The 16,869-nt window shown below is 45.3% G+C and overlaps 1 protein-coding gene across 1 annotated transcript in view; it reads left to right on the top strand.

The window, feature by feature from the left end:
• The window catches only part of GLI2 (GLI family zinc finger 2), a 187,113-nt gene extending 176,464 nt beyond the window's left edge, over positions 1-10,649 (top strand). The window contains exons 12-14 of the mRNA XM_002190573.6: positions 1,135-1,416; positions 4,459-4,795; positions 5,841-10,649. Coding sequence (XP_002190609.5) covers positions 1,135-1,416; positions 4,459-4,795; positions 5,841-8,197 — 2,976 coding nt within the window. The 3' untranslated portion in view covers positions 8,198-10,649. The remainder of the gene's footprint in view (positions 1-1,134; positions 1,417-4,458; positions 4,796-5,840) is intronic.
• The last annotated feature ends 6,220 nt before the right edge of the window (positions 10,650-16,869 follow it).

Below are 16,869 nucleotides of genomic sequence, written 5' to 3'. Positions count from 1 at the left end.
AATTTTTGTGCTTTGGTTTACCCAGCTATAAAATATATTAAATATTTTACCTCAGTGGGATGTTACGTGGATTTAGCTGGCTTGAATGATGGGCCAAGACCAGTCAGGAAGCATGCTTTTGAATACAATACAGACTTCCAGTGTTTTTCATGTGGCGATGCTGGCTTTCTGCAAAGAGTATATACTCCTTTGTATTTTTTCACTTAAGTTCCTGGACAACATTACAGAACAGATTAAAAAAAAACAGAATAAGAATGGTCATTTTGGGTAGCCTTCAAATAACATCTGTCTCTTTTTTCTCATGGATCTATCCTAGTGGATTGGCAGAAAAAGACATAGAGTAGTTGTGAGGCCAAAAGCGGAATTTATGATGAATTCAAAGCTTCCAGTGCAGCAGAACCACCTCAAACTACTGCAGTGCTAATACACTTTGGATTTGAAAACTCAGTAAAATAAAAGAAGCTAAAAGAATAAAAGTATCTGTTGCAGATTTCTGTTTTCAGAAGCATGGCTTCAGCCTTGTTTTCCTGTGGCAATCAATGATTCATGAATTCGGGATAGAGTGCTGTCGTCTGAAAAAAAAAAACATTGCATGCCTGTGGTTTGTTTTGCACAATAGCAGATTTCAAGGTGACAGGTGCTGGAGTGGTGTGATAGATTGAGTAGGGTGAACCCAGTCTGGCTTGAATTCACTGGACTTCCATCAGCCAAAAGGTTTCAGACATTTTATTGGTGTAGACCCCACCTTAGCAGAGTGAATGTGTTATGCCCAGTCCACTACATCACCTCCTTCCCATCCTTAATCAGAAAACATTCCTGTGGCCACCCAAGCAAATACATACATGGGAAAGTAATACTAGGCAAGTATTTCATGAATTCTTAGCTGTCTTTTGATCCAGAAACTGAAAACAAGAAGTTTAGCCAACATGAAATGGCCAGCCAAGTCTGTGTGGATCAGCAGCAGCCCATATATCACATCTTCCATATCTCAGTCTTACAGAATCCTGTGGAGCAGATGCTCCACATTTTGCTGCTGCCTGCTGCTATGCTCATTATATTTTTTTGGCCCATACACTGTATCTGGAATATTTGGGCTTATTCTAAATATAACCCAAGGTTTGCTTGTACTGACAGAAACCCTACGTCTGTAAAATCCCTGGCTGCACGAAGCGGTACACAGACCCCAGTTCCCTCAGAAAACACGTCAAGACAGTGCACGGGCCTGATGCCCACGTCACAAAGAAGCAGCGCAATGACGTTCACCCGAGGCCACCTCCACTCAAGGAAAATGGGGACAATGAGGCAAGCGCCAAGCAGAGCAGCAAGGTGTCAGAGGAGAGCCCCGAGGCCAACAGCACCACAAGGAGCATGGAGGATTGCTTACAAGTCAAAACGATAAAAACAGAGAATTCTGTGGTAAGAGCAGTTGCTTTTGGCAGAAATGACATGGTTCCTGATTTTTCTGATGCTCTAGGGGCATAAAGCATTTGTATTCCATTTACCTCTCTGGGCAGGTGCCCTTCAACCCTAGAGTTCAAGTCCAGGAATGAAACTGCAGGTCAGGGCACAGTCCACTGCATTTTGTACCTTCCTACCCAGCATCATAAATTCCTGCCCTGGTAGTCATAGGAGCCAAGTGATGCCCCTTGCTGAGGTTGGCATTCCTCTGCTGTGAAAGTGGGTAAAACCCAAGAGTGTTATGGTCAAATGAGCTCTACCTACCCCACCAATTTAAATTGAGCAATGACCACAGGGTACAGATTGATGAATGCTTCTTGAAACAAAGGTCCTGGCTTAAGCAGTCCCTTTTCTCCTCCTCCCTGTACCACTCACTCCTTTTCTTTCTAATCTGCTGCTGTTTGATGAAGCCAGTGGGGATAAAACTAGCTGTTCTATTTTTGTTGAGTATCTTAAAGCAAGTTCAATTCCTTGTTCCTGTCCACCATACACAGAAGCACAAAATCCCTGGGGTTGTCAGGGACCTCTTGAGATTATCTAGACCCACCTCCCTGATCAGCCAAGGTTGGCTAGAGCAGATTACTCAGGAGTACAGAAATTCAACACATGGCTCCCAGCTGCCATAGAAAATTGTAGCGAGATGATGGGGCAGGGGAGTGAAATTAGGAATAAACATGGGACCAGTGCTGTGGCCCACAGAGTACAGACTGTCACTCAGCCATGATCAAGATTTACAGCTCCAGCACCTGAAGCAAAGACCATTTATCAGCTTTCTGTCCATTACAGCAGCTCCACAATTGGCAGTAGTGTGGTCAGTGGTACTAAAGAGCTGTATATAGTGGTGCTTTCAAACACATCAAACCTCTTCCACCCCAGTCAGAATGGAGGAGGAGATGGAGCATTATAACACATGAATCACTTTTACCTTTTGATATTTTCTTTTCACTTTTGTACCCAAAGTTCTGGTCTGCTGCATCAGCTCAGAGTGGGACAGGGTATGGGCTGGATACAGAAGAAAAGACCTTCACCTGCAAAGGAATGTTCACATATTCCCCAGACTTCCCACTTGAGCTGAAAGTACTTTGAGCTCCAAAATATATATTTTCTTGATTTGAATCCAGGCTAAAAGATAGTTATTCCTGTGAAAAACATGCCCTGGAGCTACAAAGATTTTCTCAGAAGGGTTAGGGGATGTGTTGTTGGACAAATTACTAAGGAGCAGCATGTTTCAGTTAAGAAAAAATTCAGTATTTATACATCCAGAATGTCTCTAATTGACTAAAGAAACAGTTTCCTGTGATGAGGTTCTGTACTGTGTTGCAAAAGCTGAGTGTGAGAACCACTGGACAGAATGACCTTTCTCCAATACTCTTCCTCCATGTGTTTTGTTGTTTTTGTCCTATGAAAACACGGACACAATTACAGCTCCCCACCCTGCTTCTCCTGAAGCTATGGGCTTGTTTTCCTGGGACTCTGTGCTGCCAGAGTTCCAGCCAACCCATCTCACTGGCAGCAGGGTCCCGGTCACCGTTTCTCTTCACTGTCCCTCTCTAGCACCACGTACTTCCGTTGTGCACATCTGACAGGTGGCATCTCATGGCTGGGTCCACATCCAGCTCCATGGGTAAGGTCAGGGTGGTGGGAGGAATGAGATGCTTCACTGGTTCCCATCATTCCCAGGCTCCTTGTTTTGACCCATATTTGTGTGTCACCCCAAACCCGTGGGAACAGGTAGAAAGTCTCTCCTAGGAGCTTTTATTTGTGCCCTTGAAGAGGGAAGGCAGGAAATATGGGGTATGGGAGTGGGGGATATCCTGGTAATTTGTGCTGTATTCTGCATTTCCCTCTTCCTCCTTTTACTAACCTGGTCCTTTTCGTTAATGCTGTCTTTGTCCTAACAACCTGTTCTTTATTCCCACTTACCCTTCCTTACTCTACCTTCCTAAGGACAGTCGGTACTAAGGTGAGCAAAGAAATCCTTTGTATTAAAATAGCTGTATAAAGCATGATCTCCTGCAGATCTCTGTCTCAATTTAAGTCTCACAGGGTGGAAGTGGAAGTATGTGGGGCAGTGGGGAGGGATAGGAGAAATTTGCTTGAGTGCAGAAAGCGGGAAGATGCAGTGCCCAAGGATTCCCTTTGCCACCATTCTCCCAGCATCACAATTTGCCATTAAATATTGGAATTGGAATCTCTATCATCTAGACTGAAGGGCAATCAGAGCCACTCAACCCTGCCCATGGCGGGCTGCTATGATGTAAAGTAACAACACTGCAGCACTCCGCATTCCACCTTGGCCCAGGGCAGAGTACTTTGCATTATCAGCACTCCCATTTTTTGATGGAGCATGGGCCTGGAGCAGAAAAGCCAGGCATCCTGTTTGGTAGCAGCAGCAGAGCAAGTTCAGACCATATAGTGTCTGCTGCAAATAAACTACTCAATGTGAGTAGTTTACATTCCTAATGTAAATAAAATAAATATTTATGGTGCTTATCTGTCTTATCTGAAAGTGGGAGTTTGCAAACAGTGAGCCAGGTTTTTATCTGGCGGGGAAGTTTGTCAGGTAACATAATTATATGTTAGGGTATTTTAAAGACAGAAATATGTTGTGTCTGAAATACTTAAACCTTGATCCCATGTTAGATAAGCCAGTGTTTGCTGCAATATACCTTGCACAACCAGGTGACATGCTGCTTTTCTTCGAGAAACATCTGTCCTTCTTTTGGAGGGAGAGCATTTGGTTTCTCCCCATCTTGCAGTTGAATCACCATGGTTCTTCCAGATGTGGGGTGCTGTCCCATCCTCCTCTCACAGGGAGGAGGCACCTGCCATTTGGAAGAGCTGAGATCCTGCTGCAGCAGGGAGGGGTAACAAGACAGGGGAGAACCAAGGATAGGAGCTCTCCTAGCCTCCAGGACTAACATGGGATGTTGGGCTCCTGATTTCTTTCCATCCATGTTTTCACCTGCCCAACCCTTTTCCCTCTTTTCCCTCCCCAAGATGTGTCAGTCCAGTCCTGGTGGCCAGTCGTCATGCAGCAGTGAGCCATCACCCCTTGGCAGCACCAACAACAATGACAGTGGAGTAGAAATGAACATGCACAGCGGGGGAAGTCTGGGAGATCTGACGGCGTTGGATGACAACGCTCCTGTCGTGGACTCAACAGTCTCATCTGGTAACTCGGCAGTCAGCCTGCAACTAAGGAAACACATGACGACGATGCAACGACTTGAACAGCTCAAGAAGGAGAAACTCAAGACAGTTAAGGATTCCTGCTCATGGGTGAGCCCAGCTCCACAAGCCAGAAACACCAAGCTGCCTCCCATCTCAGGAAATGGTAAGCCCTGGGCCTGGACCATGTTCTGTAAGAACATTTCAGAGTTTGACTCTGGTTTCATAACCAAGAGTCTGCCCTGGAGGAATGAGGATCATTCTTCATTGCCTCTGAGTCATGCTTTGATAGATAAAGATGTCAGGTAAAATGGACAGCTTGGGTGTAAACACAGCCATCTGGTAATGTGCAAGAGAAACCCAGGTGCTCAGTTCTACAGACCTATGAAGGGAGACTGAGGTTTTGGTGTCCTTGTTTCTGAGCTTTCCCAGAACCAGACACAGCTGTCCCCATTGTCTCAGTTACAGCCACAAGACTGCTTGCATTTTTTCTAGCAGTAAGAGTTCCCCAAGGGCTAATGTGCTTCTTAGGAGACCACTGGAGCACAGCAGCAATCCAGACAAGATCTCCCGCCATAATCTTGCTCTGACAGGCCTTTTGTCACTCAGAAGCTCCGGCTGTTGCCTCCAGCTTCATATGCTCATTTCCCACTGGCTGGTGATTCCTGATAAAAGCATCTTTTTGAACCCTCTAGAGGTCCTCTAACTTTGCCAAGAAATCCAAAGGCATGGTGCCTGGGTTATACTAGATCTCAGAGCTTCTTGGGTTGCTCTTGGAAGAGCTCTTGAACATCAACCTTTGGGCTCTTGGCCTGCTCTCCCTGACTGCTGTGCATCTGTCCCAGAGAGTAGCTGTGGTTGTAGCTATGTGGGGTCCCTGTGGCACTTTTCACACCAGTCTTACCTTTGTCCTACTGAGGGAAGCCCACAGGGAGACATTTCCTCAGAAGCTGAGTATAAGGGGTGTACACGTTACAAACACTCTGCAGCAGGGATTTCTTAACTTCTCTTCTCAGACTTCTTGCCCCCTTTGCATGAACACAGAGCTAGAAATGAAGTTTTGAATTCACTAGCAGCACATGAAACTCATCATCACTCCCATGAAATATCTGGGGGTGGCTTTGTGGGTCTGTATTCTGGCACCTAGAACACTACAAAGTGAAATTTCTAAGCTGACTAAATCTTTTCCTTCCCTGCAACCTTTCTTCCAGGCTCTGTTCTAGAAAATAGTGGTGGTTCTTCTGCTATGCTGCCTAACCCCAGAATAATGGAGCTGTCTGTCAACGAGGTTACAATGCTGAACCAACTCAACGAGCGCCGTGACAGTACAACAAGCACCGTCAGCTCTGCCTACACTGTCAGCCGCAGGTCCTCAGGGATCTCCCCGTACTTCTCCAGCCGCCGCTCCAGTGAGGCTTCGCATCTCGGGCACCGCCCCAACAACACGAGCTCTGCTGACTCCTACGACCCCATTTCCACGGATGCCTCCCGCCGGTCGAGCGAGGCGAGTCAGTGCAGTGGGATGCCGGGTCTGCTGAACCTCACACCAGCTCAGCACTACAGGCTAAAAGCCAAGTATGCTGCTGCCACAGGGGGCCCGCCTCCGACTCCCCTGCCAAACATGGAGAGGATGACCCTGAAGAACAGGATCTCACTTATGGATGGGCCAGACCCCACCTTGCCCTCCATCCGCCTCCCACCAGGCCCCAGGCGTTGCAGTGATGGTAGCACCTATGGCTACCCATCAGCTCCAGCATTTCCCCATGAGGTGCAGGGCAACTGCACAAGACGGGCAAGCGATCCAGTGAGGAGACCTCCTGGAGAACCTCAGGCTCTCCCACGAGTTCACCGTTTCAACAGCACTAACAGTGTGAACCCTTTCCATCCTCCACACGCCACAGACAGGAGGAATTTTGGTCTCCAGAGCTATGGGCGCTCAGATGGGAGCCTGCCCCGGCACGCCTACTCACCTCGGCCACTGAGCATCAGTGAAAACATCACCATGGAGGCCATGTCCGGGGAGACAGATGTGCCCATTGGAGATGATGACATTATGCTGCCAGATGATGTGGTACAGTACATCAAATCCCAGAACAATGGGACAGTGGCTGAGAGCACTTCTGTGGGGTACAGCAATGAGATGCAGAATTTCGAAGGAGGTGGGAAGCTGCAGCCTCCAGGCTTGCCCAGCCAGCGCAGGATGGCAGTGGCAGAGGCAAGTATGAGCCACTTGGGACCCATGATGGCAGAGTGTTCCATGAGTTTTGATACTTCTTCAGACATGAATAAAAATAACATGCCTGTCCAATGGAATGAAGTCAGCTCGGGCACAGTTGATATCATGTCCAATCAGTCAAAGCAGCAGTTTTCACAAGGGAACTTAGCAGTGGTCCAGCAGAAGCAGAACTTTGGTCAGTACCAGAACTACAACCAGCAGCAGATGCAGCTGCCAGACAACAGCATGAATGCAACACAGCAGAGCTTTATGCAGAGAAACATGGGCATGGATGGGCAGAGGCTAAACTGCATGCAGCTGCGGCAGCAGCACATGAGCCTAGGTCCCAGCATGAACCCCGATATGGGCTTGCACACAGGGTATAACCAACCACATCAGATGCTGAGCCCCAGTGCAGTCAGTGGCAATCCAAATCAGATCTCTCCTAATTGTAGCAACATGGCAGCAAAATCTGGATCCCACCTTCACCCTCAGCAAATGGACATGGCAGCCAACCCTTCCTTGATGGTCAGGAGCAACGGTGAGCGCACAGTGCTGGGACAGGTCTTGCACGAACCGAGTCAGCAGAACTACTCGTCGCAGTCAAGCCACCTGAACTTCCCTGTGGCACAAGAGACCTTTCCTCAGCCCATCATGACCTCCAATCAGCCCAATTTTGAGCCTCAGCAGAGCGTGATGGGTTCAGCTGCGCAGGCATATCCGCCTGGCATGATCCAGCCTCATCCTCCACCGGAGCCAAACCCGGGCAGCAGACCCCGAGGGGTCCGCACCACCCAGCAGCTGGGCTACATGAGAACTCCCCATCCTACGAGCACCATCAGCCCTGGCCAGGAGACAACAGAGGCCATGCATAAAAGAACCAGCGACATGCTGCTGGCACCAGCCCAGCAGTGCGCGGACGGCACGAGGGACAACAACCTGATGTACTATTACGGCCAAATCCACATGTATGAACAGAACAACGGCTTCGATAACCACACGGACTGTCGGGTCAGGCAGCAGCAGTGCACACAAAACAGCAAGCCAGCCACTCTGCCTTCCCCAGGAACAAACCAGGTGTCCAGCACAGTGGACTCTCAAGGTCTTGAGCCGCCCCAGATAGATTTTGATGCCATCATGGACGATGGGGACCATTCAAGCCTGATGTCAGGAACCCTGAGCCCCAGCATCCTGCAGAACCTCTCCCAGAACTCCTCTCGCCTGACGACTCCACGAAACTCTCTGACACTGCCCACCATACCTGCAGGGATAAGTAATATGGCAATAGGTGATATGAGCTCCATGCTAACCACGCTGGCAGAAGAGAGTAAATTTCTAAACATGATGTCGTAACACTAAAGCACAAGGCCTTGGTGCTATCCAAGGGGCTCTGCGTGAAGCAGTTGTATGAATGTGCTTTTCAAAAATAATCTGTTTCAATAGAGTAGGGTTTTTTATAAGTGTTAAATACATTAAAGGATTTCAAAATGAATTTTTTTTAAAATCTGTGTACAGAATTATGTAAACTATATGCAGGCAGTTCAGTACCACAAGGGTGCACCTCTAGTATTATTTTTTTGGCTTGGTTTCCCGGAGCACTGAACAGTATCACCACCAAGCTAGGAGACAGCCTAAGGGTGGTTAGAGATGAAACCCTCCCTTCTGGGAAGCCCTGTAAATAGCCTTCCCCATCATTTTTCCATTAGTTACATTTGCAAAAAAAATCAGTTTTCAACCCACCCCAGAAAGAAATGGGAGGATGTGGTTTTGGTTAGAATAAAAGCCATACTATGTATTCTGCTCTGATGAGAGTAGGGTTTAGTTAAGTCTCCAAACAAGCCCTCTGCCAGCAGTATTGTTTTATACCATAAATACCTTTGTACCTTGCAAAGAGCGACGTTTCCAAATGGCTTCTCAGCAAAGTGCCTTACCATGCTTTCTTGTTAAGTAGCCAAGGCCTCTCTTCCTTTAAAAATCAAATATAGTGTATTGTCAGAAGCGTATATAAAATGTACATTTATAAAAACATAGTGGTGTTTCTGAGAAAACATTGGAAAGACACATTGATGAGACACATAAAAGGTGAATGCACACTTTGATCAGATGTGTTTACAACGTGGTTTATATCATGTGCAGAGTGGAGCAGAGGTCTGGGAACAGCAATCACTGGGAAAAAATACCCCGTGGCAGGAAGGCTCTGGCATGCAGACTGACACACATGCATAACTTTGCACCTTCTAAACACAGTGACTTTCTGTGAGTGCCCCACATACATCATTAATGTCAGAGTGCTGGAGCACACATTAGTGGATCCCTGTGCAGCTTTGCAGCAGCTTCGCTCTCTGGTGGGTTTTCCATGCTGAGGTGTTCACATAAACAAGTTATGGTGATGGAGAGACTTTTGTGATTGTTCCAGCCCAGTGTGCACTGTGGCAGCACCAGGGGAACAGGTTAATCTGCCAGGGTTCGTCTGTGTGATGTGCTCAGTGCAGGGTTCTGCCCGGGCTCCATGTGCACAACAGGTGCCTTGCTGCACTGATGTGGGGCCAAGCATAAGCCAAAACACCCTGCCCCACAAGCAAGCCTGTTGGCAGGAACCCAGTGCTAGCTTAACGTGTCCCACAGCATGAAAATACCTGCTGTATCCAAAAAAATATACCACGGTCACCCTGAGTTGTTCAATTGACTAGCAGACTGCACCTGCAGCCTGCAGCACCTGCACTAGCAGGCTGCACCTGCAGCACTAAACATGTGTATAGTCTCAAAACAGATATTTGAGTCAGAATAGTAGCTTGCTCTTTCCTTCCCATCTCCTGTCATATCAGTGTCATGTCCTCATTTGCACCTGACTCTGTCACTGCCCAGGACCAGGACAGCTCTGTAAGGGTGTTTGCTGGTGTCTTTGCTTTCCTTTTGCACAAACTGATGTCGGGATCACTCTTCCCAGTATCACCAGGGGCTGGCATGAAAATGCCACATGCTACCTCCAGGCAAACTCTGTGACATCAGGTAGGCAGGAGCTGTGGATTGGGACAGCTTTGCTGCCAGGTATCCCTGGCTACAGCTGGTGCAGGGAGGTGCTGCTCAGCATCCTGCAGTCTCATCATCCTCATCCCAGATGCAGAGAGTGCGCACAGGGTGCTCGCAGCCCTGCCTTTCACCCTTCAATGATTCCTGCTGATGTCCAGGGTGCATGAGGACAGGGAAGCAAAGCAAGGTGCCTGGCTGTTTATTTGTGTCTCCTGTGAAAGTTGTGTTTAAAGGGATTGTTTTATAATCTGCTGTATATATTCTCCTGCAGTTACTGACTTTGCCCTTGCCTTCGCATTTATGAAAAGAGGGCAGTACACGTTTTAGGACATTGTATGTTGTCCTGGACGCTTGGAGTACAACTGGGCATCCCTTATGCTGAGATGGATCAGACTTTTGTGTGTCCTTTGATTGCTAATGACTTTTTTAACAGCTGCATAGGGCAACAATGGCTCCTGAGTCCCTCCTCACAGATATCTCATTAGCAAAAGTTCAAATACAGAAGCAAAACCAAATCTCCAATGACTTGAGATTTTTTGGACTTTCCAGTGGTGGTCTTCCTTCATTTACTGAAAAAGTATTATAATAATCTTTACAGCACTGTATATATTATGTATAGAAGACATCATTACTAAAAGTACTGTAGGTGAATTGTTCTGTCAAATTTATATCCTAAGAACATTTTTAGCTGTTTTCTACATCGTAAGAATGGAGGTAACATGCTGAACCTGTATATAAACCTTTTGTACATTAAAAAGTAATTTTTTTTTCATAATTCATTGTGTCTGTTGTTATTTCTTTTTATTGGCAAATGGCAATTGCTTGGTTGGTTGGTCTTGGTCTGTCGTTACCACACCAACACTGTCAGTTGGACTCTGGTGGTGCTTAAGAACTATTGGTGAGGAGCTAGTAGGGTGAGTGATACAGAACAAACGTGGAATGGTCTTGCCTTGAAGAGCTTCCACTTCACAATGAGCTGGAGGTGGCAGAAAGAGAGGCAGCAAGGTCAGTGTGTGCTGCAAGCACAGTCCTGCTGCCCAGGTGTCTTTCACTGCCTCTTGGCAGAGGTGATTTGAAGGACAATGGCAGTGCAGCAGGGAGAGGCTCAGAGCAAGGGGCTGGACAAATTTGTCAACCAGAAGATTTATGATAAAAATGGCTTGTTGACTGGCTTGGTCGTTGTCCAAAAGGAGACAGAAATAGGACAGATTAGCAGAGCTGTGATGGGCCATGACAGTGGCAAATTGAATATTGGGTTTGGAGAAAGGAGAAATTAATCTGTGCATTATGTATGTGATGAGAAGCAATTATTGGGTGAGCAACTGATAGATACATCAGTAGTGACTAGTTAGAGTCTCATCCAGCTGCTTGATGAGAAAGATTTAATTTGGCTGCAGCAAGAGTTAGTTCAGCTACTCAAGAGATTGACTTTCAACTTGTTTTTGTGGAGGTGTGCACAGGGCTAGAGCCGTAAGGGAGGGTGAGGAGGCTCACAGGTGATCCTCATGGGCACAGCAATGAGCTTGCAATGAAAGCTGCTGAGCCAAGCAGTTGGCCAGTGAGTCAGTGAATTACACTTGGTGCAAATGAACCAGCAGTTTCATGTGGAAGCAGCTGAAGGGGATATACTCCTTTTCCTCTCTGTAGGATCCCTCTGGAGCTGATTGTCAGAATCAGGTACGTAGAATCAGGTACATATGGGACCAACCCTCACCCTGTCTTCGGGATTCCTATAAATGGGATGAATTGTCCGGGTTCCTTCAAAGTCCGTGGCAAGAGATTGGCACATCCCTCTTGTGAAATTAAAATCATTTTTCTAAAATCATTTTCATGTGTCTAAAATCCTGTTTTAGACACATGGAATGGGGTGGACTTTTCCTCTGAAAGACATGTGTCACTCTCCTCATTGATTACAGAGAGACCCCCAAGTAGCCAGCTTAGATGCCTTGTTCAGTGGGGCGAGGTGAATCCCATACTCCTGTGGATCTCTTACACTAATCTGGTCACCCTCAGCATGATCTGAGGTTGAGTCAGTGGAAGTGTTAGTGATCCTGTTAGCCTGTTATTTATTGGATAAATATCACAGCCCTCTGTACTGTCCAAGAACTAAAGAAATCACAATAAAAATGCAGTCATTTTATTAAAAGGAAATTTTTCAGATCTTTTCTATTGACAAAAGGTTTTGGAGACTCAGCTCCTACTGCTTTTCTACTTCAAACACTTAAAGTAGGTTTCTAATCTAGATCAAATGATGCTTTTAGCTGGTGTTTCTCTTCAGAGTTCAATCAGGGCACACCTCTGCCAGTGTGAGAACATATTTATTACTTAAACTGGGCTAAGATTTCCTAGGAGCCCACCTGAGGTCATGTACCAGCATGTGCATTTTTACTGCTTTACCATCCTGGAATAAACAAGGAACGAAAGGCTTACTGCTCCAGTTGTAAGCAGGTAATAACCCTTCTGCAGCAAATGTTGTTTATAAGCCAGAGCTTGGAGTTTATACTACTGTGGCAGCTGCATAATATTCAATTAACCTTCTTTTTAATCAATCATATCCCTTATGAAAACAAACCATCCTAACAGGTCTGATTCTGACCTTCTTTGGTGAGTGTTAACCTCACTCCACTCCCAAAACCAATGGGAGCATAGGAAGAGTAAGATCCCACTCTGGGTAAAACCATCACAGCTCTTTAATATTGCACTAATATCTCAGGTTTTCCTGGAGGGGAGAAAAAAGCCCATAAAAGCTACTGTTGCTGGATCTGATTGCACTTACTGAGTACAAAGTCATTCCAACAGCTCTTTATTGCAGTGGTCTCTGTAGGGATGACATAGGGGCTCCTGTTCTTTACGAGCTGTTGGATCTACTTGGAAGCGCATACGTGTGGTAAACAAATGGTGTGTTTTATATTATTGGAAAGACAATTTATGACCAACCAAGGTCTCTTGCAGACAGCCATTTAACTTGTAAGTAAAATGACCTAACACTTAAGAAATTTAGAAGCTACAAAACAACCCGTGTTGTGCCCAGTACACTTATTTCTCTTTGATTTATGCTTCATGTAAAACTTGAAATGGCCATATTAAATATATTTGGTGTAAAAAAAAAAAAAAAAGACAAATAAAAAAAGAACAATGCAATGTTTTCACATATCGCTGCACCAGCACTTCCAATTCATAATATGGGTCCCTTTGCATACCTTATTTCCATTTTCCCCACACTGACCTGTCTGGCAGATATGTAGAGGCCATGGTGGCATGCCTGCTGTCACCTTTAGAAAAGCTGCTACACACAAATACAGTGCACTTGCTGGAAACATCTTTTCAAGCGTCAATGTCTTACCAAAAAGCAAACTCTGACAGGCAGAGGTATCATCCCACCCTTACCATCATGTGTAGGGTGGGCATCAACAGGGAGCAGAAGATGTAGCAACAGAGCACAAAAGGCAGCTTCTGCACCAAAAAAACAGGGAATGGGACTATATATATATCTCTGATCTACATTTCTCTGTCTGGCCTTAACTCTTAGTAAGTCCAGCCCAGGATAGTCTTCATAGAAAAAGGATGTTTAAGGAAGCACTTTGAAGCAGAAGCTTGGTCTGACGCTCTGAATGTCTTCTAAAGGGCTCTCTCTTTCCTTTTCCCTTTCTCCATTCACTATACAGAAAGAGTACAGATGAAGAAAATCTTCACAAATGTCCCCTCTCTCCCCTGTCACTATCCCTTTTCTGTTCCTCTTTGGGAAGGACCCTGGAGTGCCCTGCCCATACAAACATCCCTGCCACGCTTTGACAGACAGACATTTTTTGACTCAGGACTACGAGGAACAGCTTTTCTGACACCTGCAGAGTGAACCATGCAGAAGAAGAGCACACATTTCACGGCTGGATGTTGGCCAAAGCACCAAGGTTTGTGTTCCAGTGTGGTGGTAGTGGTTAAAATAGATCAAATTAAATGAGAGGAGCAGCAGGGAAGGAATTAAAACTCTGGACAAAGCAGGGCTAATTTTCTTCATGGCTTTGTGTCTTCCAGTGTGTTTTCCACTTGGAAAATTCCATGGGCCATAAGGTGTAACCGGCCATGACAAAAACAAAACAAAGAAGTGATGCTTATGAGGGTGCAAAAGAGATCTATTTTTGAAGAATTTAGGTCTGTAGAGCTTCACATAAAGGACTCCTGGAACAAGAGCACTATTTTTAGCTCTGTTATCTCTTTTGCCCACTACTCGGTTGGCCAGTCGTGCAAGCAGCCATGCCCTGGGAAGGTGCTGTGAGCTCCAGCCACCTGCTCCCATGGAAATGGTCATGGCAGTGACAGCAGCCGAGGAACGCAGCTGGGACGGATTTGCAGCAAGCTTGGAAAGGCACCCCAGCCCCAGGCCTGGAGTCTGTAGGTGGGCTGCCCCACCCTTTGGCAGCACCAGCATCCTGCCCTCGGCTGTGCAGCTCAGAGCAAAGGCACTCCCAGGCTCTGCGGCTCAGCCAAGCTGCAAGAAGCAAACGTGCTTCTCCCTTTCTGCCACTGTTACTGTACAGCACAGGCTTGGAAATATCCAGGTGGCTCCACTGGGCCCCTTTCCCAACTGGCAAAGCAGCCCTCTGAGAAGGTACCTGCCTGCTGCACTTACCCATCTGATTGGCATCTGAGAAAAGTGTCTCCATGGACTCAAAACTGATGTATTCTTCTTTTTTCTTTTTTTTTTTTCTTTTTTTTTTTTTTTTGAGCAAAATGTCTTGATGCGAATCGTTTAACCTCTGTGTCACTCATCAATAATGACGATAAGTGAAATTCGATGAAATGCACAGAGGATTAAACATCACTCCAGGCACACTGAAGGAGGGCGGCATAACCATATCTGGGAGATCTTAAGGAGGGGAGAGAAAATGGGCTTTGCTCTGCAGCCCAAAAGGCTGAACACCCTGTAGCACCAGCACCAGCTGCAGAGAGTGCTCCACGTGGTGATCATAATCACGTCCTGCAGGCCAGTGAATTTCTCCTGTTAGCAGCCATCCAAGAACCAAACAGGTCCCACCTTGCTTGAGAACCTCTCAGGAAATGATAGCTTGTCTTAGCAATGTCAGGAGATTTGTCACAGAATGTGAAAGGTGTTTTCAGGGAATAGAAACTGGGGCTGAGCCAGGTGAAGGTTTCTATTTAATTGGAAAAAGAAAATAGATCCCAGCATTTCCATCATTAACTGGAAATAAGTGGGAGCATTTTAAACATATCAGCAGTGGTCTATGTGTTGAAAGCAACAATTACACCAATGTGTGTGAGAGCCTTTTCTTAAAAATGAGAGACAGCTTTGTGGTCATTGAATACTTCCAAAAAATGGTCTGTATTTGCCCAAATTATGAGGGAAATTTAAAACCGGAACCCATTCAAATGCCTTCCCAAAATTTAACATCTACTAATAATATATCAACAACCTTATTATAAAGACCCTCCAAATCTAAACCTTGCATTTACAAGAGCATTGGGCTGAGACATGACTTCTCAAGTAGTCTTGTAAAAAAGTGACATCAAAAAGATTTTCAACTAAACTATTATCTGCACATTTCTTCAATAATGTTTTAACTGTCATTTATGGGTTTTTTTTGAAAAAGGAAGATTTATTATGCAGAGACATGGGCTGGTTTCATCACAGGTGAATCAGTACCAGAGAAAGTTAAGTCTCTAAGGAGCTCACATGGAGTTGTTTTCCACTCCTGATCTTTCTACAGAGTTGTTTCACTTGCAGGAAGTTGGGTTTGAGCAGACCTCACAAAAAAAAAAAAAAAAAAAAAAAAAAAAAAAAAAAGGTGTAAAATAAAGTAAGGTGCTGAGGGCCTTTTAGATTAGCATCATTCCTCCTTTTAACAGGAAAAACCACATTTTTAGTGGTGTTCAAAATTATTCCAGATAACACAAAATACTGTACTGTGTTGCAATTAGATTAGCTGAGGTAAAACCTCTTTCCCAGCCCTTATTTAAGTGCTGACAAAGTCCTTCAAGCAAAGCACTGTCCCACAGATGTTCCAACAGATTCAGCAGGGCTTAGAAATTGCTTTTTGTGAGTACAACTGGTGAACAAAAAGGTATTTTCTTCCCTAAGAATAAACCCCAATGATAGAGAGGAGGAGGTTTATTAAGATATGTCCAATACCTTTAGTATTACTGGAAGGAAAAAAAAAAACCAAAAAAAAACCAACCTTTTTTTTAAATAAAAATAGCAGGAGAACCATCAGGGGATTGCAATTCTTGTGTACATGCTTCAGTGTTCTCTATTACAGTAGATGAAAACCACTCAAATTAGGGGGAAAATTCTCTAATGACCCAGGGGGTTTTTTGTCATTTGTTTTTTCTTAAGACAACAGATTTTGAGCCTACCATTTCTCACCGTTAAAGCACAGAGCAACAGCACTCATGGGCAAAACTAGTTCAACCTCTGTCTCACAGAGCAACCTGCTGTTTCCTTTAAGAGTGGGCTGATTTTCTGAGTTTTCCTACCATATCTTGGAGTTCTTGTTTTGGGGTTGGATGTTTGGGGTTTTTTATTTATAAACTTGCATATATTACCTTTCTCTCAGGGGAAACTCCCCCTTTACAAAGAAAATAGCAATGGGAAAAGAACAAACCAGCTGAGTTTAGGTCCAGGGCCGAAATAATGCCAGTCACAGGTGTGTGCCTTAGATGGAGAAGTCAGAGTTTTCCTTCCACATCTCCAACTGCAGAAATCCAGCTCAGAACACAAAATTCCTGTGAAGAATGTGGCACTTGTTGAGAAAAGTCTTTTCTTTTTCACTAGAAGTTGTAATGAGAGACATTACCATGAGCATTAGAGAATCACAGAATCATTTAGATTGGAAAAGACCTCAAAGATCATAAAGTCCAACCATAAAACAAACACAGCCAAATCCACCACCCAACCATGTCTTGAAGCACCACACCTACACTTTTTTTTAACACTTCCAGGGATGGTGATTCCACCATTCCCCTGGGAAGCTTATTCCAAT

Source organism: Taeniopygia guttata, chromosome 7 (assembly GCF_048771995.1).
Source record: "Taeniopygia guttata chromosome 7, bTaeGut7.mat, whole genome shotgun sequence".
Taxonomy (NCBI): domain Eukaryota; kingdom Metazoa; phylum Chordata; class Aves; order Passeriformes; family Estrildidae; genus Taeniopygia; species Taeniopygia guttata.
Note: the sequence above shows the minus strand (reverse complement) of the source record. Positions and strands in the feature narration are given on the sequence as shown.